This window comes from Siniperca chuatsi, linkage group LG13 (assembly GCF_020085105.1).
Source record: "Siniperca chuatsi isolate FFG_IHB_CAS linkage group LG13, ASM2008510v1, whole genome shotgun sequence".
Classification (NCBI taxonomy): Eukaryota; Metazoa; Chordata; class Actinopteri; order Centrarchiformes; family Sinipercidae; genus Siniperca; species Siniperca chuatsi.
Window position 1 is genome coordinate 11,629,243 of NC_058054.1, and position 24,564 is coordinate 11,653,806.

At 41.9% G+C, this 24,564-nt stretch overlaps 1 protein-coding gene across 4 annotated transcripts in view; it reads right to left on the minus strand.

The window, feature by feature from the left end:
- Window positions 1-24,564, minus strand: part of mib1 (MIB E3 ubiquitin protein ligase 1) — a 55,440-nt gene that overhangs the window by 25,322 nt on the left and 5,554 nt on the right. For all 4 annotated transcript variants that reach the window (XM_044221129.1, XM_044221128.1, XM_044221127.1 and 1 more), the window contains exons 4-12: window positions 19,292-19,396; window positions 18,152-18,218; window positions 17,454-17,658; window positions 16,794-16,977; window positions 15,273-15,417; window positions 15,019-15,152; window positions 14,042-14,149; window positions 13,683-13,880; window positions 13,333-13,484 (exon numbers count right to left, since the gene is read on the minus strand). In XM_044221129.1, the coding sequence (XP_044077064.1) occupies window positions 13,333-13,484; window positions 13,683-13,880; window positions 14,042-14,149; window positions 15,019-15,152; window positions 15,273-15,417; window positions 16,794-16,977; window positions 17,454-17,658; window positions 18,152-18,218; window positions 19,292-19,396 (1,298 nt within the window). The remainder of the gene's footprint in view (window positions 1-13,332; window positions 13,485-13,682; window positions 13,881-14,041; window positions 14,150-15,018; window positions 15,153-15,272; window positions 15,418-16,793; window positions 16,978-17,453; window positions 17,659-18,151; window positions 18,219-19,291; window positions 19,397-24,564) is intronic.

Genomic DNA, 24,564 nt, shown 5'->3' on the forward strand with positions numbered 1-24,564 from the left:
AGAGAGTGAGGGGGTGGTATCAGAGGAGGCAGTGGAGTTGGTGGTGAAGGATGTAAAGCAGGGGAGGGGGGAAAGAATCAAGAATATACAAGTGGAAGCACGAGAGACCACTTTATTTGGAGCTACTAAAAATAGCAAAGCAAATGGTAGCAGGGGCTAGCTGGCCTAACTCTCCTCTCTCCTTCCAGGCCGGTGGAATCGATAGGCAGGGAGCCGTAGGGGAGGCTTCCCGGAGCCTGCAGCCAACAGTTGCTGAGGGGGGATATGGAAGAGAGAGGGGGTGAGGCAAGGAGAGGAGCAGAGTGGAGAAGAGCTGGAACTATTTTTTGCACTGCTTGACTAAATATGGTCAGGGAGGTGGTGAGACAAGACACATGAGCAGCCCGGCAACAGGGGCCGAGGCATGTTTCAAATGCTTGGCTTTCCTACAAAGTGCTAACCGTTTAGCTTAGCCCTCTACACTGTGGGGTAGGAAGCCGCTGACTGGTTGACCGCTTGTCCCTAATTTGCTGCCACAGTGTTCTTGCTGCTCTCTGCCCTCCGAACTGCAGCAGCATCTCTACTTGATCTTTTCCCAGTAAAAAGGTGACCCTTGCAATGCACTATCAAGAAGGCATAAGCTGCGTATTGAAGATTTACAAGTGCAAAAAATCTAAATGCCTAAAAGATATTTAAATATCCTCTGTCTCCAGTCCCTGACAATGGTAATCAAATTTGGATGGATCGCAAGGGACTATTAAAAGTACAGCTGTCTTCTACCGCATAGGCACAGCCACCTCTTTTTTGAAATACCTCCATCACAATTCTGCTCTCAAACATTCAGTAAACTCCCTCTTCTAAGCTGCTGTATAAAGTTCCACTGAATAATAAAAGCGCATTTTAGGAGCAGGATAAAGCTCTGGGGTTGCGTGTGTGTCGATGGAATAAGAAAAAGGCAGGGTGGGAGGATGGTTGGTACACTTTCTGCCTCCTCCACCGACCAGGGCGTCCTCCCAGCTCTCTTCCTCAGAATTCACATGATGGAGAAGAGAGTGCTGCAGATTTTTTTTCACCCCTCCTTCTCTCCCTCCCCTTTTTTTCAAATGGCAGCTCTTCATGTCAGCTCTACGTCTTCCTCTTCTAAAGGTATGACTTGTGTTTGTATGGTAATGTGTGTGCATGTGTGTGTGTATGCCCGCTTTCTCTCCTTTCCCCTCCTCCCATCCCTGACTCTGGCACTCAACCCGCCCACCACTACCCCTCCTCCCCCCAATCATAGAAGCTGATTCAGCGAGTCAGGCGTGCACCCGGCACACACGATGGCTGCAGCAGCTGGAGCGCTCTCTAGGTCATTATGGCTCTCTTCACTACGGGAAGAGGAGGAGAGGAGGGGAAGAGAGGAGGAGCAGCTCAGATAAGAAACTGATCTGACAGGTAATATATGCTCTTCCTTCGCTTTCGGACGGAGTTTACCCCTGACGGGCCTTGACGTCTCCTGTCCGGTCTCTTCCCTCTCTCTTCTTCGGATGCGATCAGTTATTAACCGCATGGTTTGCCCGTGAGTCGCGTAGTCGAAAGGGGGAGTGGAATGTACTGTTCTGCAGCAGCAGCACTGGGACAGAGAACTTAACCAGAGAACACCTTTGTGCTTTTTTTTTCTCCTTCTCTTGTTACTCTTGTCTTAAAAGAAGGAAAGAAATAAAGGCTTTATAAAAAGAAAAAAGTATGGAGAGGAAGAGGATGCAGGAGGAGGTGGAACAGGGAAAAGGGAGGCTGGGGAGTTGCTATGGCCCACATGGATTTTAGCCCTGTTTTTTGCACTCTCCGCTCTATCTCTCTCATCTTGTTCTTTCTCCCTCCCTCCCTTGTCTTTCTCTCTCTCTCTCTCTCCCGTGTTCCTGGCACTGGCCGGACATGCTGCAGCAGCAGAGCTCTTTGGCTCATTAAGCTTCACGGTTGCAGCCCTGCCGCTATCTAATGACGGACTTGTTAACTCAGACCTGCACTGGTGTGGAGAGACATCCCCTTATGCACAATTCGCCCTCTGCGTCCCGACACCTTCCAAGATGTTTTTATCACCATGACTAAGGATACTATAATTACTGGGACTTTTAATGTGTTATTTTTGTCTTTTTTAAAAATCTTTTTGGTTCTTTCTTGGTGGTCTTACCAGACCACTTTTCAATTTAACTGAGGGGCGGGGGAGGTCACTGCCATTCTTAATTGATGGGAGGTAAGTTTGAGAACATGTCGCACTTTTAAGCCCAAGGTTGGCTGATTGGGGCGGAAGGATGGAATGTGGCAACCAGAGGGATGACGAAGCATCAGAATAATGAACAGCGGGCAGGTGGGAGTTCTGAACGGGGGAAAAGTGGATTGACGGCACACAGCTGTGAAAAGTGTATTAACACAGATGTGGGGGGGGGTATTGGGCAGCAATGGTTGGCTGAGTAGATGTGTGTCACTGGCTGAACCCACAGCACTTAGGGTAGTAACCCAGTTTCTTCTCTCTCTCTCTATCTCTCTCTCTCTCTCTCTCTCTGCAATGGATTGCTATAGGCTAGGCAGGGCATGCAGGGCACACAGTACTGCAGTGCTATCACCCCAACCAGAACAGACACAACAACTACCGGGCTAATTCGCTGGTTCACGTTCCCCAACCTCCATCCCGCTGTGTGTAGGAAGGAATTTCACCCCCCTCTGTCCTATTTGCTCACCCTCTCGGGTGGCTGTGACATTTCCTAAACAGGACGTCACACCTTTAGGACCAGGCTCATCCACCAACTGTCACCTCCAGTTCAAGCTACCCTCATTGCTATTCCAAACCATAACACTGCAAAACCATTGCATCACTTTTCCCATTTATTCAGTACTGTGCCACCAAGTCTCCAAACTCAAACCTAAGTTGGTCTCCCCTAATCCATTTTTCGTTTTACACCCATTGCCTCAGCACCCAGCCTGCTGGCTAGCTTAGCGTGGCTGGAGGCAGTGTCGACTTGTGGAATGTGTTGGTCTGGGGTAAAGATTCATTAGAGACTTGCTGAACAATTCTCACCACCATGCAAATGGTTATTGATCGGTTCCACCCCCTCTGCAATAGAACAGCTGGTTTCACTGTAAACACGGACAGGTGAGGTTTGATCAGAGGAAAAAGTGAGTGAAGTGGGAATAGATGACCATAAAAACAGTGATCTATGTGTGGGGAGAGAGAGAACAAGGTACAGAGAGAGGGGGGAGTGGTGGTGGGTGGGGGGTATAGCCAGGACCAATCCACAAGTGCTGAGTGGGCATTAGCGCCTTCATGTGACCTATGGCCTGCCTCTGCGCCTAAAGCCCAAATCCTGTTCACAATAGCTTCCTGTTCCACTTGGATCACCCTCGTTTTCAAACATCAGCAAGCGCTCCAGTTAGCCACTGGGGACGTTGCTGACACAAGAGAGACGAGGGACAGGCAAGAGAGGGGTACGTATTGGTACAAGTGAGAGGTAGGAAAGGGGAAAGGATATAGAAAGTGGGGGTGAAATAAGAGAACGAGATGGCGGTGAGGGAGACAGACTAAAAGAGAAATGGGAGGAGAGAAGTGAAAATGTTTAGTATGTCAGCAGGGCAATTCAGCTTATAGGTGCACCCCTGCTCCCAGGACACAGCATATGATCATCATACAAGACAAGGTGCACACAAAGGCACCTTACACCATGGACTTTCTATCAAGGAGAAAACTCTTCCCTTCTTTGCTGCTGTTTTTGTCCAACCCCTTAATCTACCTCCTCAACATTTTTCCTGGAAAGAGAAAAAGACCACCTTCTAACTGCCATAAAAAAAGGGAGCTGTAGTTTCTCCCAGTTGTCTGGAGGACAGCAGGGGTCACTGGGACAGTCGACTATGGTATGGACTGCAAAACTTCTGTTATGTTCAGGGGCGGGGGGACTGGCTGTTCAGCCTTACATGGCAACCCAAACGAAAGCCTTGAGTGTTGAACTGAATTTACACTCAAAGTCACCTTACGGTGCAGACTACCATACTTGGGAGAAAGAACGGTGAGGAAAAATATTCTGCTCATAACTTCCTGACCTTGGCGAAAGGTGAGAACATTTCATACCTAAGATTACCTCCTTGGTGTACATACTTCTTTATGTACCCATATGAACATATGATAGCTATGGAATGTAAAGAAGTATGTATTCTTGGTGAGGTGTGAGTCCTCGTTCTGGGAAAATTATGTTGGACAGCAGTGTCTGAGGATATGTTTGTGCTTTGCAGATTGTTAATATGACTGTGATGATGGTGTGAGAGAAAATAGCAGGCAAAGTATAGAGAAAGAGAGAAAGGAGGAGAGGGAGTGAGAGAGAGGAAAAGAGAGAGTACAAATGTGAGAGGTAAGGCTCATACATTAGCTATACTGTCTCTGGGCAGTCTCACTGCAGCAATAATCGCTGTAGGGAACTTACTGCTTTCTCAAACTGGCTGACTTGGCCAATAAAAATCTCTCATCCAAGATATGCCAACAATTCATTAGACAATTATGTTAGTTAGCATAAAATGATAGCAATCATGTTTGAGCTTGCCCTGTCAGCAGTGTGAGTTTAGCGCACTACTTTAGCCACCTACACCAACTATAGGCAAACAGTCGCCTTGTGACATCGCCATATGAACAGGGCCTCCTTTCATTATTGGGTGATTTTACTGCATTACAGTCCTTGAAATTCAGCCAGCTGCAACTTAGCATCAACTTCAGCAAGCAGCGAGTGGTATGCTGGAGCTGCTCCTGACCATTAATACCATAATCTTTTCCAGTGCTCCCACATGGCTGAAGGGGAAAAGAAAGCAAGGTGAATTGGACCAAAACTCTGCCATTGTTGCTTTTTTTTTTTTTTTTTTTTTTTTTTTATAAACATGCAACTGAAAGAGCAGGACATAGTTGCTGAGGAGGCAGAATGAAGAGGCAGTGAGGTTGCTGCTGCTGCCACAAGCTGGCTCTATCCTAGTGCTGTATCATATGGCTTCCGTGTTAACAATCTTGTGTGTTTAACTATGACTGCCCTCCCTTTATGCTGCTGCCCTTATCCGCACCCCCACCCCGCATCAACCGGCTGCCCCGTGTTCCCCTCCCTTCCCCTGATTCCTGCTCTCATTGTTCACGTTTGCTATGCTTGCCAAATGCTTTGCTGGGCTGCATGGCAGTCAGATTAGACCATCAAAAAGTGACAATGCAGGATCAGAGTCAACTCTGGCCTGTCAGCTGATTCCAATTGTTGACTGCTTCAAACAAAAAAAGGCAACAGAATATGGACAGAGGCACAGAGAGGAATGAAGCGAGGGGAGAGGTGGGGAGTAGTTTGCATGGTGAGCTATTCATATCTAGCACTTTCACCTATTCTGACCCCCTCTTTGTCCTGTGCTTAGATCATAGAAAATGCCTGTACCAGTTTTAGCACAGGTATACCTCTCTTTAAATCCCTTTAATGTAGATCCGCTGCTCTACTAAAGGTATTTTTTTTATTAATACAAGCCAATAATCTGTCTGTATTATCATAACTATTTGAGGTCTGATCGACAAATTAGATGATTAGTGGCTCAACAATACCTAATATAAATGTACAACAGTACACTGCTAACAGTAAACCTTGAATAATCTATGAAACTGTGAAACTAAAACACATACAGTACCTGCATATATAAAATGCTGTTTTATCAAATTAGATTTATTTTCCTAAATTACAATGTTGTTAGAGGCAGCAGGCTGGCTGCCTACAAAATTTCTCCCGCAGTGGAGCAATGAAAAAGTGTATGTATGTCACTGTAGTATGACAGCTCTATTCTAATGAAATACAAGACACTACTTCATTCTGAGCTGATTAATATGCCTAGTGTAGGGCTGACTTACTCTATTCCCCTTGAATGAAAAAAATATCTAAGCTGAGGTGACACGACTGATATCAACACTAACAAACTCCATTCTTTTTACCTGAGTTTAACAATGGTTAAAAAACACTTAAGGCATGAATAAAAAGTTGTTTGTAGCCTATAAATCCCTTTCTGACGTTTTTTTTCTCGGATGTGATGTATGAAGAATAAAACAAAAGCCCTACTCAAATTTTTTGGAAGGGAAAGACTTAGCTTGAAGGCAGGGCTTGCATCACAATCATTAGAATTAAGACAATGTTAAATTGATGAATTGTTGATTTTTAACAGCTGCTAAATGGGATCAAATCAGTTTATAATAATACAACTTGGAAAAATAGCTAAACTAGACAACAGAAAGAGCTACCTCAGTCCAGATCCAAAATGCAAAAATCTTTTCTTTCTTTTTTATTTGAGGAGAGCATCAGAATTAAGCTGCATTTACAGGCTTCAGGTCTTTCAGTTTTTTCCACCATTCACCATGCCATCCGCATGATATTCTGTCTAGCTCTCTTTTCTGTCAAGATATCAGAGGCGTGTAGGATTGCATGGCTTGCACTGCATGTTTCTCCCAGGCCCTCAACAGCATTGACCTGCTGTCTGAGTGACAAACACAGCAGATGCTGACATTATCAAATGCTCAGTGCCTGTCGTCCCCCTGCTTTTGCCCTGTTATGGCCCTTAGACGAGGTGAGCAGCCTGGCCACCTGACTCTGAGTGACTAAGAGACTGTGTGTGTGTGTGTGTGTGTGTGTGTGTGTGTGTGTGTGTAAGTGAGCAAGCATGAATGTTCATGTGTATGTTACAAATAGACCTGCCTCTGGTGTGCCATATCAAGCTGGCCCTATGTTGACCTCCATCCTGTCTACAAGCAGTGCCGTATATCACTCAGCTGTCGCTGGCCACTCTGAGAGCCTCATTTGTGCCTTGGCAGAATAAGTCAATAATTGTAACAGCTGACTAAAGAAATGAAAGCTGAAACAATTGCCAAATAAACGTCACTTAAGTATACCTTAATGCAAAGATGGAGCTACACAACAATTGTTTGGGAGGTTGAATGTTTTGTAGCACAAATAAAAAATACTGCAGCAGGGAGATTAAAAAGAAAAAATATACAAGAATACTAAGCATGGCTACAATTTAGGAAATATTGTTTGATGTTGCTCTAATAGCAGGAATAATTTACTGATCTTATGATTGACTACAACTACCATAAGCTTTAGGCACACAGACAAAAACATAATCAAAGTTCTTCATGTGGGTGCTACTGTGATCGATTTTGTGTTAGCAAAGGGGTGCATTTTTAGTAGAAAATGTTACAATACTGTACTACTGTAGAGCCCTGAAAGAGACATAAAATAATCTGCCCTCAGTCACTGTTCAAACAGTACCCTCTACACTACAAATCAGTCTCTAGGACTTAAATGACTGGTTTAAATTAATGTTGTGACTTGACACCCCAGAGTGCTTCTGTTGGAACATGAGTGAGAGAGCTTGTGTATGTGGTTATGCCTCTGCATTTGTCTGTTGGCCGTCTCGGTGACCGCAGCGGCAGCGAGCTTGCAGCAGGGCCCATCTGTCAGAGCCTGTAATTGCTTCATGACTCCAGGACATTTGACTCAAGTGCACTGCCACAGATTATTATTATCCTTTTCTCAGGGAACAATTTTTCTCACTCTCTGGGAGGGGGCAAGCATAAAACTTAAAAAGATAGCGAGGTGGATAAATAGGCTGCCTGGGAGGCAGCAAAGGAGAAAGTTAGGTAAGGTTGATCAACTGTACCTATGTATTAAATTGGTGTGGTGGTAAATGAGGTGTAGTGTGGTAAATGTACCTGTGTGTCACACAGAGTGGGTGAAGGTGAACAGGCAAAAGAAAAAACAGCGAAAGAGACATAGCATTGTCCATTTCGACTAGTGGGTGGACACGGTGTGATGAGCCACATCTCAAGTTTTAATAAGATGTTTAAATGCAACATGCTCAGTGTTGCTCTGGTTCTTTTTGGATAAAACTTTACTGTAGTAGAGCCTTTGAGACAGTTCACTTCACAGCAGTTCCCATGTCTGTCTCTGAAACAGTGATTCCACAATGCTTTGCTAAAGCTGGTAAAATGGAACCAAATCACCTCTTGAATGGATTTGGTCCCCTTCAACCAGCTGTAGCTATGCTTTGATGACTACAGGAGCTCCTTTTGCTGTGATGCCTTCAACACAATCACTGTAATGACAGCAGGCCAATTCTTGATGATGACTAGCTTATGGCTTTCCTCTACCAACAACATCTGGAGTGTTCAGTGATTGTCATGTTCAATGCTAAAGCTGTCTCATTTCTGACTAATAAAGAAACCAATCCCAGCTTCAAAACTTTTGTATGGTCCACTGTCCTGACTGAGTGTTACCTCTCTGCCTCCAATGGGATTGATATTCTGACCACACTATCAATGGCTGTTTAAAAAATAGCAAGGGGGGTAGACATGCAACGTGCGCTATTTCAGAAACACAGCACTCACATGTCTGTGTAAGAATGTGCGGCTACTCCTCCTAAACTGACTGTCACTGGATGCTAACAGTCAGTTACACTGTGGGTGGGAATGGGCAAAAGAAGAAAGAAAAATAAAGGAGACAGATAATGCAGCTCGGCAGGGGCACGATGGCACTGTAGTGCGAGAAAAAAAAAGGGGGGCAAAATATAGTTGTTTAGACAACACACAATACACACTAACACATACTCAAACTCTTGGGCCTCCTTTCCCTGAAGCCTACTGCAGTGATGTTGGACAAGCTGGGGCAGATGAGAGACAGATGCTCTAGAGGACAGGAGCGGAACGCACAAATCACAGAAGCAGACCGCTCGCAAACAGTTACAGTCTCACACATTCACTCGCCGTTACTGCAGAACAGTCCGGCAGATCAAAACTCCCTTCACACTGTCTGCTGCCAAACCTCCTTTTCTATTCTCTCTATTTCTAATTTGACGCTTAACACTATGTCAAACTGACCTGTTCTTAAACTCAAAAATAGACATCATAACCACAAAAACATTCCTGAATTATTTGTTCCAAAATTGATCTAATTTGTCTAATTACTAAAACTGATTTTAAGATGTGGGTATAGTATTTAGCAATTCATTATAAATAGCACAATTATCTAGAATTTAAAGTGTTTTCCATTGGACCAATAACCATGAAATCTATTTGGGTAATGTAAGAGGCACTAACTTACTCAGTGACGGTAGTCTGACTTGATTAGCCTAGTCTGAAATGTGCGAGAGGATGAAAAACTCCTAATTCAATCAATGGCAGCCATGAAGAACGAGAATATAGCAGCAAGCCTGACATTATGTTGGGAATACTTGTCTGCATTTTGGAGCACGAATGATTGCAGAGGCCTCCGTCTCCTCAGGTGAGGCGATTACCATATGGGGTTTGCCTGTATGTTGCCATATTAAAAGAAAGCTGAGCACTATATGAGAGAGGGAGGAGTGCAAATATTACAAGGAGGTGACACGTAAAAGGGTACAGACCGCCGCTGCAGGGCTTGTTTGGAGCCCGTTTATGAGTCATGGGCTATTAATCGTATTGTTTACAGTATTGAAGCAGCTACTGGCTTCTTGCAGCCCGAGGGAAAGACACAGAGACGAACCAGGCTCCCCTTGCAGGCTGGGGCTGCGGTAAACACACACAGGGAGAACACACAATATGGGACTGAGAAAATCCTTTCATGAACATGTTACTACTGGTTATAAGAGCACTTTCAATTTACTAGCAATTGTAAAACTTAACAACTAGGTCTAATTTATTAGGAAATGCCTTTACACTCTATAGTCTGTAGTGGTGTGTGCGTGAGTAATGAACGAGGTGAAATATAGTAAGACTCCCCAGTTCCTCCCACATCCCTGTTGGTAGAGTTGATTTGTCTCTGTATTTGGTACTCCAAGTTGAAAGATTCATCTGTCACCCACAGGGTTCTTCCTATGTGTCTTCCTCAATCTTCTTTCCACCGCTGGAAGACCCACCCGTGCTCTTAAAACACCCAGGCACATAACACACACACACACAAACACACCACAGACTCTGACGCACAGTCTACTTAAACCCAAAAGCTAGCATTTGATGTTGATAACTTACATCACTTACAAAGAGAAAGCCTAACAGAACACAAAGTGGAAGCCCGTTTTTTCCTGTTTTATGGGAGTTGTATTGTAATAGTTTTGATGAGAAATTATAGATTAGACTTGTTTAAGCCATGTATGCCAGAACATTCTGTGCTGGTGCTCCATCTAAACACGAGGACAGAGAGCGGACCTACTATCAGGAAGCAATAATAACATCAATCATTAACTAGAGGGGCTTGGTATTATCCTTCAACCAAGGGGCTTCTGATCAACTTCCACCTCCAAGCACTTCTTTGTGACAGTCGTCGAAGGTACTTCTTAGAAATATGATTCTATGGTAGGAATTCCTCTAAGCACTCAATCGAAACAACTGCCTCTCCACTAAAAACACACCAGACAAGGTATTTTCACTTCAACCAAGGGAGAGATTTTCGAGGGCTTTAGGACTTGTGGACTGTCTCCCCGATATTGCAGGAGCTCGAGTGTGAAATAAAAGTAAATGGGCAGACTGGAGAAGGCGACATATATCTTCGTTTCTCTGAAGGCAAGGGGACAGAGCGTGGACCAAAGCAAGCAACGCACACACAACACAACAGGAGCCCTGATACAAAAAAATACTGTACTCCAGCACTTTGCCATTTAATCAATGAGTCCTACAGCTGACCAGCTTTCTGCTCCTTTATATTCTGAATCCTGGTTTACATATACACATTACACACCCATTGCATTTAATTATTTATATATCCAAGCAATGTTCTGCCGGTTTGTGACCTTTCCTAAATAAGTTAAATATTATTCATTAAAGTTTAAAACCCGTGCAATAACAGACAACACTGTAGCCTTGTAATATTTTTTCCCCTCTCGGACTACAAAGTCAGGCTGGGGCTGCTGACCATTTGGCCAATGTGTGTGATTTTTATTTATTTATGTCATTTATTGGGTATAATTTGAAAAAAAAAGTTTAACATGGATTAATCAGATCGACCTATATCTATATAATTACATTTAATTATAGAATTTCAGGGATCATAAACTCTGGAACGGCCACAAAAAAACACCACACATTGTTGTAGACTTTTAATTTATTTATTTGATACTCTGTATCTTTCTGCACTTTTGTGGCTGTTCATACTTTGTCTTTAGTTGTTAATTTTTTTTTCTTTTCCGTCTGGTCAATACCTTTTCTGATTTTGTCTTTTGTAAAGCACTGTATTTTTAAAAAATTTGTTTTTGAAAAGTCCTAAATAATTACTACTATCTTTTTGATCACTTGCTTGTTAGAGAAAATAAATTCTTCACCCACAATCTATGTTACTTAAATCTATCTGCCAATAAATTTCAATGGAGATTAACCCTTTGACAACTTATTTTAGCCTTGATAAGCAATGCTTTGTGTTTTTATATAGGTATTCTTTATGTCTGAGTCAATCTGCAAATCACTTGATCATTGTACCACACAGGAAACAGGCGCTGGCTTTAGACAGACAATCTATTCTGCAGTGTGCCAGAGGTGGAGGGCTGAGTCCGGCCATGCTTGTGGCAGGTGGCAGGTGTTCCACAGCCCTCTGACCTCAATTCCATTTGTCCTCATGCCAAAAGGAATGAATGCCAGTGAAGGGGAATGACATTTAGCCTGGGATAACCACGCTCATGCGCAAACATACACACACATCCAAAGCGCTCAGCACAGGAAGCAGCTGTTAACTTTTTGCTCCGGTCTATAACACTGACCCTGTAACGTCAATGTCCATCACCTTAAGAGACACTGGATGATCAACCTGATACAGAAAGCCGTCTCATCTTTAATATGTTCATGGTTGAGAGACAAGAATAGAACAGCAACCTGCTAGAGCCGAAAAAGGCTAAGCCAAGGACAAGGCGAACTGCTGCTGCACGGGCCAGACGCTTCGGGCCAGCCTTGTTCACAACACACAGTGACGGACCAGCATAACAGTAAAAAGAAACAACAAATGAACTTCAAGGGCTATTAGCTACAATAATAAAAAAAAAAACTCAACGCAGATGCTTTCAAGGCCTCAAAGGTAGTCTAATGTAAATTTGAGACCATACCATCTGTTGGGGAGATGGATGAAGCCTATAGGCCTGCTTCAAACTTCAATCAATGTCAAACTAAATGGAGATCCCAAAGTAAATTTTACAGTGAGATAAATTGTGATCAGTGAGGTTTTAATGGCTTTAAATACTTTTAAATTTAAGTGGAATCTGTGGAAGACTTTCAAATATATATTTTAGATTTACAGCTGCTTTAAACTTTTGTTCACAAGGAGAATTTTAAGGGAAATTTTAAGCATCACACAACTTTACAGTTGTGTATTACATAACATGTTTGGGAGAGACTGAAAAAAGATCATCTGTGACTTTGATCTATAAGTCTTATATCTTTTCCTTAGAACACATTCAACTATGCACACATTCTGAAGTGCCATGCTTTTATAGACTTCTGATGCCTCAATAGGATCCTCTGCCAGTTAATCAAAATTTGGTATTTGTTTATGTCAATGCTTGGACCTAGTCCGTCTCCAAGTTTAGACCTGTAGGTGGTGAGCCCACATCTGTCATTCCAAAGGAGGATGATTAAGCAACGGATTAGTAGTAACAGATTAGTAATTCTGCCATGGTCTCTGCCCTCTGTTTGCTAAGAAGCAAAACATAGTCTAGTGGTTGTAGTTTTGAGTAATATGTTCAACGGTTTGACATGGCTTGATCAATTTAATGCTTTGCAATTTTTCTTGTGTTAAGACTGTTTCAGGTGTGCTGAGGTTCGGTTCAGTACCGAAGTATGTAACAGTTGAGTTATTATTCAATACTCAAGTCTAAATAAGCCAGTACTAAAAATATTTGTGGTATGACTGTCACACATACAATCTAACACAACTAGTCTGGTGCCCAGTCATTAATAGGGATAAAAATCTCTAGGTACTACCAATTTGATTTCCATTCAGGGTGCTAAAATTCTCAATGCAGCTCAATTTTACTTTTTTACTTTTTGTTACTGTGAGACTGCACTGTGAACACTCTGAATTCGAATTAAGAAGACTTGGGCATCAATGCTGAAACAATCAAGAAAGAAACAGTATAAAGAATATTTCTTTCCCCACTGAATTATCTATGAATTTGGTGGGTGGTCATGGCTTTTGAGGTAAGAGTTTAGGGATTCAGCATGTCTGTATCTAATCTAGGCTTTGGTGAAAACATTGAGCAGACATTTATTGAGATCCCGAGGATACCATTTCCACAGATTCCACTTAAACATGCCCTGGTCCCTCGTAGACACCAAATAGGTGTGACAGCTAGCGGGAGCAGGATAGTGTCTCATACCTGGGGTTTCCTCGCAGGGCTGCGTGATGCAAAGCATTGAACCCGTTATTGTTGGTGATGGTAACATCAGCACCAGCCTCCAGCAGCACTGACAGCATGTCATCTCTCTTCTTGCTTATGGCATCGTGCAGGGGTGTGTCCCCCTCTGAATCCTAAAAGGGAAACCTTGTGTTACTTACTACTCTCTTACTAATCTGTGACTCAAACCCTGCCAAAAATGACCTCTCTACTACCGCATTATAACAAATATACCGCCAACCATGTAGTGTACAACAATCAATGTAAACCAGACTGATCTTTGACAGTGCTGTTGTATATACTTGTCATATACAAGTCATAGTGATAAATACCTGGAGGCTGGGGTGGCAGCCAAAGTCCAGCAGGGTTTTAACCACCTGCAGGTGGCCCTTGTTGACAGCTATGTGTAATGGAGTCTGCCTTCTCTTGTTCCTGGCGTTCAAGTCAGCACCGCCCCTCTGCAACACCTCAATGACAGAGCCCTCGTCACCAAAGGCTGCGTGGTGCACCGCCCGGTCTCCATCTTTGTCCTGAGTACAGTGACACACCCGCATAATGACTCAGTGTTATGTCTGTGAGTGGACTTCCACACTTTTTCCTACATTGTGAAATGCACTTACAGGGGCTAAGATGCATTTGTGTTAAGTAAGAATATGGATGAGAGAGGAGATATTTATTTAATTATACAAACCTCAGCTTCCAGGTCCACGTTGTGCTTAAGCAGCAGCTTTAGGACATCCACGTGACCATTCTGACTGGCTGCCTGCATAGCAGTGTGTCCTGCACACTGCCCATTCACCTGTAAACACATCATGAGTCAAAGTGAGAATATGGGTGCATGTCAGTGTCATGTTTCATGTTTAGATGTGCATCTACTGAATTAGCTGTTCACCTGAGAGGCTAAGAGATTGGTGAGCGTGTGTTTAAGCATTTGTATACGTGTGTGTGTGTGTGTGTGTGTGCGCGCATGCACGTCTGTGTGTGCATGTTTCATCACCAACTGCAGCACTGCAAAAACTCGGAGCATAAATATTAATGTGGTCTCCTTTGGGAGTCTCGAGACGTCTCTTGTCCTGGCAGGCGGATCACTTGGCCAGGCTCAGTGTGCTCAGCTTTAAGCAAATAATTCCACTGAAAGGCAGTAGGGCATCTGGCCAGCCTTCACCACTGACACACACATACACACACTCATTCACTCTCTCTTGCTCTCTGAGTGAAGACAGTATTGGAGACTTTACTGTACCCTATACAGGGCACAGGCTTTTGTCCTGTGGCAAACGGGTGTTTTCCCTGGCCTGTACACCCTGTGTCAGAGCAGAATCTGCAACCATATGGGGTTTGTACATCTCAACTTCAAGAGTGAATCGGGTCTGTGCTGCAGTGCACACCAATGCTCCTTGGTGCCTCTTCTGGGCCCAGCCTTAATGCTTTTCAGATTGAGAGAGGTACAGGAGTGGGAGGATCTCAAAGCCCCTTCCTTGGAGACTCTCAGCCTCCTCAATATACTGAGAGCAGAGCAGAGCACAGCCAGGGGTATTCCAGCTACAATTATCAATGTACTCAGATGTTTTGTATATATTCAATGGCAAAATTACTTGGTGTTCATCAAAAACCCATCTAGAAATCCTGCAGCTGCTCATACCAAAATACTGTATGTTGAGCACTTACATCCACATCAGGTCTCTTGAGGATGTCCTCCACCTTGGCCAGGTCTCCATTGGCTGCTGCCTTGACCAGTTCCTCATTGATGTCTCCGGACTCTTGTGTCTCAAATAGTTTCTTGAGCAACTGAGACAGACGCTCTGGAAAAACAGGAAAAACATCAGAAAGTGATGTGTGTAGATGGCAGAGAACAGGGAGCAGTGAGGACAAAGAACTAAGATGACACTCTCTCTATGTCAGTGTTGCATGTTCATATATACCTCCAGAGGCATTGCTGACAGCAGAGCCAGAGGGGGCAATCTTGGTGACAGCTGCAGGATTGTACGTCCAAGAAGTTCCACAAACCTCGACCTTTAGGTCACTGTCAGAGTAGATCTGCTGCACACGGCCCACCTTGCCTAGGGTCTGTTGATAAATGTTGCGACAAACTCATTAGTATATGGAGGACTGTTGTCTTTGGGCTATGTTCTGTGTAACAGAGCCTGTAAGTGGCAGAGAAAAGATGGGGAGAGATTGTTAGAAAGAGCAAAAAATGAGAGTGGAGGAAAGGATAAAGAGGAGAAAATACCAGCTCAACAAAGCAATTGTTCTACACGGAGCAGAGACAAAGCTTGTGGCAAAAATAAAAACTGACAGAAAAAAATAAATATTACAGATTTAGGCTGTGTTCTCATTATACAGAGGATATTTACTTGCACGAGAAAGAAGATGGATATAAAAGAAAGAGACCTTTCTACTGGCTACACTATTCTTCATCTACACAGGCAATACAGAGAGGACAGAGCAAAATGCTTCCAATTTTGAATCATATAATCTCGATCCTGGCTATATGAGAAAGAGCCACTTTGAGTCTGTCGAACTGGGTCCCGGGCTGTCCTGGAGGATGCCATCAATAATGGGGACTGCTGCAGTAGAAGCAGCAGCGGGCGGCAAACAGCCGTGGTTAGTGATCAAAGCTACAACCCATCTCAGGGTTTTAAGGCTCATTAGCTGCTGAGGGGGGCCAGTTTGGCACGGACAAGCGGCATATTGGAGTAGACTGGCGTTACATAACCTAAGGTGTGCTGGGCAGCAATGAATAAACTTCATAATAAGAGAAGAATAAAGTCGTGTTGAGACAGAAAAAAGATAAAAAAATAAATAAAAAAGTAACACAGCCATAGACTGATTTGAGGGGAGGAATCATGTCTCAGCATGTTAGTAATACGGCAACATTTCTTTAAAGAAAATGAGGGACTGTGAGAAAATTACACACAGTTAGATGAATTTAACAAAATTTTTAGAAGGTTCTTGCATACAAATTGTGTGCCTGTGATGAAGTCCAAGTCAAAATTCAGATTTTTAAAATAATCACAAAAAAGTCTGGTGCCAATATCAACAGCACTGGTTTTCTCAGATTTTCAAGTATCAAATAAAATACCGATTTTTCTCGTTAGGCTTAAATGAAACTATCCACTAAAGTGTAGTTTAAATTTCAAGATGTTTTGTCACTCACACAGCTTTATAGCTACAGTCCAGTGGACAGCTTTATTTAATGTTGTACTACCCAGATTAATAAAATAAATCTACACAGACACATCTCATCTCACATCTCTAAAAATATTCTACATAAATTTTTTGAAAATCAATCATAAAACCACCACGTTAGTGAAACAGAGCCACTGAACATTTTATACATGTATATGTTAGCATAAAATTTTAATTGACATTGAAATAAAGAAGGCCCTTGTGAGGGTGGTAAAATTTACACAAAAGAGTGTCAACATCTTTCAGAGTCTTACAGGTAGCATCGCCTCAGCCCACTCTCCATGGCCTCTTTGTAGCAGCTTGATGCGGTCGATGTCATAGCAAATCTGCACCAGGTCTCCCACTAGGAACTGGGAACTGCCTCCCTCTGCCCCGGCTGCTACTTCACCACTGCGCACTACATTGGCCTTTGTCAGTACTGCTGGGTTGAATGTCCATCTGAGGATACAGAAATGAATTAAAATAAATTAATGCATTCAAAAAACTCAGACTAATTCACTCACAATTCATAACATATGATACCTGACCAAGTATATATTCTGAGCAGTCACATGGAAAATTTGCAAACTATGATTATGTAATAAAAAAAATTATAAAGATTATAAAGAAAAAAAACATTTTAAAAAGTGCACATATGATCAATGTCAGACAGAGGGTGATATAAAATTATTATGAATTGTTATAATGAATTAGCAGTTAAGGTGCTTTAGAGAGTCTCTTCGCTCAAGTGTTACAAATCATCATTTCATCTTATAGTAAAAATGTACTGAGAAGTGTTTGGCAGCTTTTGACTGAGCTCAGGTGAAAAGGGTTATATAAAAGTCAATGCATGGGAAACTATGCTGATAAGCCTATTTCATTGGTCCCACTCATTGGCAGCAAATAAATCTGAGGTAGTCCATCTAGGAACTCACCTGTTCCCACTGGGGTACTGAACGACAATATCGTGATCTTCATCGATGCCACATACTGTGCCGGTGGTGGTGAGTGTCTCAAACATGCCGTCAGTCCACCCACCGTGGCCATGTTGGAGGGACTGAACAATCTCTAGGTCTAAATCAATGTTGACCAGGTCTCCAATCTGGAGACCGCCAGGATTTCTGTTGCCATTCTGCTCACCTGGGAGATAAAGTTAAAGTTAGGTCTATTAATAATAAAATTGCATGACTAAAGTGTATCAAAAACGGTACTGGGTTTGCACATGAATGCTTCGAATCTGCAAGTGATTTTAAACAGAAATATAGCGAGACAAATAACCTTTAAGAGAAATAAATTCTGATCAATCTGAGAAAAAAATAGCACTACAAAACTTTTTAAGTACATATGTGATAGCAAATTGGTAACAACATTACACCCACTGAGGGACTTCAGCTGCAGTGTTGAATGTAGAGAGACAATTCATTCCTGGAAGTCTTAGAATACTGTAACTGCATGACCTGAGCTTGTACCTGGTTTTGGCAGCCATGTGACAATGCAGTGCTGCTATCTAGTGGCCAAACAGACTTAACTACAAGTGAAACTCCCCTAATGTCCTTGAATTCACTGCACCAGAACGATAGGTGAGAGAACTGGTGCAATAATGACAGTGGGCAGAGATCACTGGCTTACTTACCTAAAACAGGACAGTGATCTCTGTAAAAAGAGCCTCCTTTGGCATCCTGGACACATTTCAGATCCGACTGAGAGAGAAAAGAGTGAAGGGGTTAGATAATTACCCAGGGTAATCCCATTAGTGGAGTGGCACGATGATCATGAATAATGAAACAGAGAATTTACACACTTAAAGCTGTAGTGTCAGTGTAGTTGCCTAGAATACCAACAATATCAGTGCCCTAAGGGTAAGGCAGGACAATGAAACTACATTGCTACAGAGAGAAAGCATCATATAATTTGTGATGACTCAGATGCGCAGCCACTGTGGCAGAGTTAGAGGGCAGAGATGATCGTGAAGCAGAGCAAACATTCCTCTGAACTGATGGAACACTTAAGTCCTGACTACAACAAGTCCCAACAAATTAATACCTCAACTCTATCCTTCTGAATCCAGCCAGCAGGATACTTTTGATCTGATAATGCTTTGTGCACAAAGCAGACATTACAAAACAGGAAAAGGTTTTGGCCTCACATGCTGCATTTGAGACATACACTAATATGCAGTCCCTTTGCGTTTGTTAGCAGGATTTGATCACTGTCTTAATAAGAAACAAAGCCAAAATAAAACTGTCAAGATGGGGGGGGGGTCTGATCCAAGATTTACTTAATCTAGAGGCAGATGCCATCTACCTTCCTATTAGCCTATTAGAATAACAAAGGACAAATCTGTTATGCAACCCAGAAACCCAATTGGCCTCTTTCATAAAATGGCAAGGGCAGTCTCAACCAATGAGGGAGATGCGTTTCATTTGAGACGCGTGTGTAGCTGCGCCTGCAACAACCCCAAGAGAATGTCCCCCTCCTCTGCAGTTGACCTCCATGTTCACTCTCTCCCCCTAAAAACCAGGAAGAACAGCTTGTCTTTATCATGCAGATACCTTCCCCTTCCTCCCCTTCCAGCTGCCTGTACAATGGCGCCTTACTCATGCTGGCTGCGTGGCTCTCACAAAGGCCTGGCAGCAAAAGAAAGAGCCTCAGCCCTGCGGTCAAACACAAAAGCCACCTGACAGCTGATCTCTCTTTCTCTGTGTGTGTGTGTGTGTGTGTGTGTGTGTGAGTGAGTAACTGAGTGTGAGGGTCACGCTGGAAGTTTGCTCACCATTCCCTCAAAGCCAACTCTGTACAGGTTCTTGGCCCCATTGTCCCACAGTACGTAGGCAGCGCTATGAGGGCTGGCTGCACTCCAGTCCTGGATCTCTGTCACCTGTGGAGAAGGAGGAGAGATGACATGAGAAGGACACATTGAAAGCAGATTGAGTTATGAATCAGAATTTCATGACAATTTATAAAATAAAGGTTTTGGCATACTGAAAATATAATACTGACCAGAAGGGGATGATTTTCTTAGTGAGAGGTTTCAGGCAGGTGTTTTTCATCTTAATGATAGCAAATATGATACTTTATTGATCCCTGTAGAGAAATTATCTTTTCAAATTGAAAGTCAGAGTGAAGGTTAAACAGAACAGCAACCCTGGAGCCAACTAGGCAAGTATTCAGTGCCTAGTTCAAAGACAAGGAGATGTCTGCTAACACAACAAGTTGAAGTTGAGCTCCACTAGTTGAAGGGTTCAACATCTTCTGGTACCAATTTGCACTCTCTGAGTTCTAGTTTTATGTACCACTTTTTTCCAAAATGGTGATAGATTGTGTATGTGACAGAGGAAAGCAAAAGTCACTGGCAAGCTGATCAAAGTGTCAGACGCTCTGTATGTTTCACCATCATTGTTTCAACTTCAAGGAAAATTTTATTCCCTAACTACTGAGAAATATTAGGAGTGGGACTCATCAAGAACAAATTTGATTAGGCTTTGATTCTTGGGGTCACAATTAGATTTTGATTTAATTCTCCCTGCATTGCAATTTTAATAATAAATAAAAGAGGATTAAAACTAAAAAAAAAACAATGAATGATTAAAAACCATAAATAAAACACCAAGGATAAAAGGGGCAGACAAATGGGTGAATTAAAACTTAAAATAGTGCAGTGCAAGACTTAAGTGCAGCTGCAGCATCAAGAATAAAGTATAATGTTACTCAATACTTAAGAATTAAAATAAACATAAAAATGGTGATAAAAGAAATATAGGAAGATTTGTGCATTCCATTAAATTAATGTGTTTCTTAGATGTATACTTATGGCGTGTATGATAATTTTAGCCTTATTATCTGAGCTGCAACCCGAGTGGAGTGAAACGGACTTGGGAAAAAATAAAAGCTAAAAATAAAAACATAAATTCAAAGCGGTAAGAAGGCTTACTTTCATGTCTTGTAAGTACAACAAGTACAAGGCTGTAGTGCTTCAATCGATCTCTGATGAAGGATGATATCAGGATACAAAAGTACAAGGGTTTTGTTGGTCTCTGAACATTCTTGCCCTCCTAAGAGACCCTCTCACGATTCGCACACCAAGCTTTTATTTTTTAATTATTTTTTATTCCGCGCACCGAGCTCCACCGAACCTTCTATGAATGATGATGCCATTTTCCAAGAAAACTGATTGGTCAGTAGCCTATATAGGCGGTGCTATTACAAGCGTTTATCTCTTATCTGGAAGTTACCATGGCGGTCCAGTAAGAAGTGAACCACCATCATAAACCTGAAAACCCAGGGTTAAACCTGAAGTTACCTCACTAACCCCAAATCCTGCTTTGTAGTGGTACTACAGGTTTCAGAAGACTCTTCTTATCTTAGATGCAGTTGTTATTCCACAAATGAGTAATTAACGAAAATTAGAGTTTGGGTATCCAAATATGGTAGCTGCATCATTTTTGATGAATTCAGGGAGGTCCTAAACATTAATATCCATGTATGTTTCCATCAATTAGCATTATGGGAACATACTCAAGGGCTGGATCCAAACTGTGTTCATAGTTATATAGTATGCTTAGGTCAGCCAGAAAAGCATTTTCTCATCATCATGCCAATTTAGTGGATAACATATATTTGGAATATATCGACGGTCAGTCCATGGAACTCGGAAACACTGCTGTAGGAAATGCTCTTTGCAAAAAAACTGCTACCACTGACCCATTGAGCCAGACAGTCTATATTTTGACTGCCTCACCTGCTGGTCCAGCATAAACAGTTGATCAAAAGCACCTCAACAAACACATCCGCTACATTTTAACACAGTCTTGAGTTAGTACTTGTTGTATTACATTATGACTAATGCTATATCTGGCTTTTGTAGTGAGAACCAGCTCACAGCTTTTGGCGAAAACATTTTCAAGGGCGCTGTAAGCCAAGGAAAATTATGTGTTATAGGCATAAATATGCAATGTGCTATGTATGGGGCTCTGCAAAATCAATTAAAATTTGGAAAATATGGTTGGGATTTTCACATGCTACAATTCTCTACAACACAAGCAGCACAACGCTTTTATCACATTGAGAAAGCGTCAAGAGAAGAGCTGTATTGGAGTAAATGAATTCTTTAATTAAAAGCTGTGCCTTAAGTAAATACAGAAATCAATCGTTAAACTATTTTCAGGCCCCTTACAGAGGTAATTGATTAATGGGCCTTAGGAGGTAATATTCATGCTAAACTAATGGAACATCTAAGCTGCAGGACATGCAATAGCAGTTTTCTGCAGAGCATATTGCTTACAGCATCATAAAACAGTAATGAGATATGCCATTAAATAACACAGCAAAATGAAGTCTTAAATTGCCTGGAGGGACTCTTAAATTGAATACTCTGGGGTCTGGTCCAGAGTCAAAATACAAGCACTTTATAGTACATTTACAGTATAAATCTAAATAGACTGTGCTATACAAATGCTACCTCATCAGACATTGCATTAGTTTCTAATGATGTATTTAAGCCTGGAATAACCTGCAGCATGGAAGTCAGTTTATAGCCTCAGTAAAGATATATAGGAATCAGCTGAATGAAATCAGGTTTTTCAGTGACACATTCTACTAGTTCCTATTATCATTTCCATACAAATTTACTAATTACATTTTGATTAATTTTTTTTAAATATTTATATTTAAATATTTATTTATATATTTTTAAAAGTCAACCTCTTGTCAGCATGAGTTTAGAAAGGATTCAACACATCAGTCTATTTCCACTAAATCTGGATTACTGGCTATAGCTGCTGAAGTTTAACAGCAGGGGGGATTTATTATTCTTCACTTATGGAAAATTATGCTGAATCTTTACTCTCGAATGCCACTTTATTTTTATCTTTTATGTTTGGTGGAGCAAGCCACTAAAAAAGAATATATTTTCCCTGAATTGTCACTCTTCACTCCAGCTACAGGTGGCTGGCTGATATTAATATATTATTGACACAGTGATTTGAGACAAGATATTGATTTTGGTTATTGTAGTATGCATTACAATGGATTGCAGATAAGCAACATACTTTTTTTCTGAAAGGCTGCAGAACAATGATATAGTTATCCTGATTATTTCCGGACCGCAGTAACTTCAACTACAGCATAGTGCTGCACACCTAGAGAGGCACCATCAGACTGGACTGTTTGTGTTGTGGTTTGCCTATGTTTGTGTTGTGGTTTGCCTATGTCCATGTTTGTATCATGCCTATGTCCATGATACAAACATGTTGAGTCAGACAGTGCCCTTCCTGCTTTTGGTTGAGGCGCCTGCACATTTCAAATGAAATCATATCCTGGGATGCAACTTTGTTTTTTCTGCCCTAAGATTGTTTAGGGCAAGGGATCCTTGATTTCCCCTTATATGCACGCCTTAAGGGTGGTCATGCTCCCTTCAGTGGCACATATGTGGTTGTGGTTGGCTCACCAAGCCTGCCTTACCTCCAGGGATTTATTATCCACTTAATTGTGTAGCTTTAAACAACAGTTGAGACAAGTTTGGCTGCATTTTTGGAACTGTATCATTTAGCAGCTATGTTCAATCAGCAAAAAATGGGGAGGTATGTGCACACTTTATTGGAGACAATTCTTTCTCTTGGCCTTCTTTTTTTTAAACCATCAAGCACCTTTTACTTACAGTTTTTCTCAATTGCTAAAACACTAAACCCTATTGTCTGAACCAAATGCTCAGTTGCCTGAACCCACTGATTGAATCAATCACTCTTTTGGCAAAACCATAAGCACTTTTCACCTGACACAACTTGCCAACACATTTTCATTGTGATGCACCCGTGCTGCATAATGGTGAGCACAGGTGACAAAAGTCAAACACAATTAAAGCAGAGATGTCACCACTTGAACACAACAACTCACAATTGATCACACTTGTGGCTAATGATGTGACAGAACATATAAAGTAAGCCAGTTCAGAGAGCACTGGTTTGTGAGGCCTTACAATGGATAGAAATCTGAGAGGAAGAGTTTGTGTGAGAGGAGGTCGAGGTGGTCAGCGAAGACCAAGAACAGTAATATCTGATGAAATCAGAGCTACTGTGATTGACCATGTTCTTGTCCATGGTATGAGCATGAGGGAGGCTGGACAAAGGGTACAACCAAACATCAGTAGATTCACTGTGTCCACCATAATCTGAAGATTTAGAGAAGAGAACAGGTAATTAACTTTTTTTGAAATTATAGTACAGTATGTAAATGTTGACAGCAATTACTGTATGACATACTATATACGGTACCACAGTATACTGTAAGTAAATATATGTTTCAGTACATCACTGTACCAATATACTGTAGTATTGTAATGGAGGGTTGGTCTAACTGTTTGTAGGCCTAGTATTCCATGTATATTTTTGTACTTTATTTTTACATGGGCTTACTGTACACCAGTGGCAAACGCATAAGATTTCTGTTTTGTCTTTTTGTACAAGTTTTTTTGTTTTGCAACATGCATTTAGCCTACAGTGAACAATAAACATTTATTTCTCCAGCTTCATGTCCTGAGCATTGTGTTTTCTATTTTTCTACGTAGTGTTAAGTGACTGTTCAGTAGTGTTTTTAATTTTGATTGACTCAGGGCACGATTTGAGAATATAGTTCAGTTTTGAGCACAGATTGAACTGTTTTGGAGTGAAAGTTTGGTTTTGCAAGAAAAGTCTGAGGTTTTGTGAATGTAGCTTAAAAATTGTGTTTTGTGTTCACAGTTTAGAGAAAAGGAGAGCAGCTTTCAAGAAATGTGTCTTAGCAATCGAGAAAAACTGTAATACACCTTGATGCCTTGTCCACTGCAGACAACTCAGAGTGGCAAAGCAGAGTGGTCAAGATCATATGCTTTTCACTACATGAGAAATAGTAAAGCCAGAAACATCTGCCAGACCCTTTTGAGCACTGACCCAACTGGGTGACTGACTACCAGACTTACGTGACTCTGCACCTTATTGGCCTCAGTGCTTACTGTTGAGCACTTCCTCTCTGTATTGTAAAATGTAAAATGGGCAGACTAGAGTTTCAGGCTGT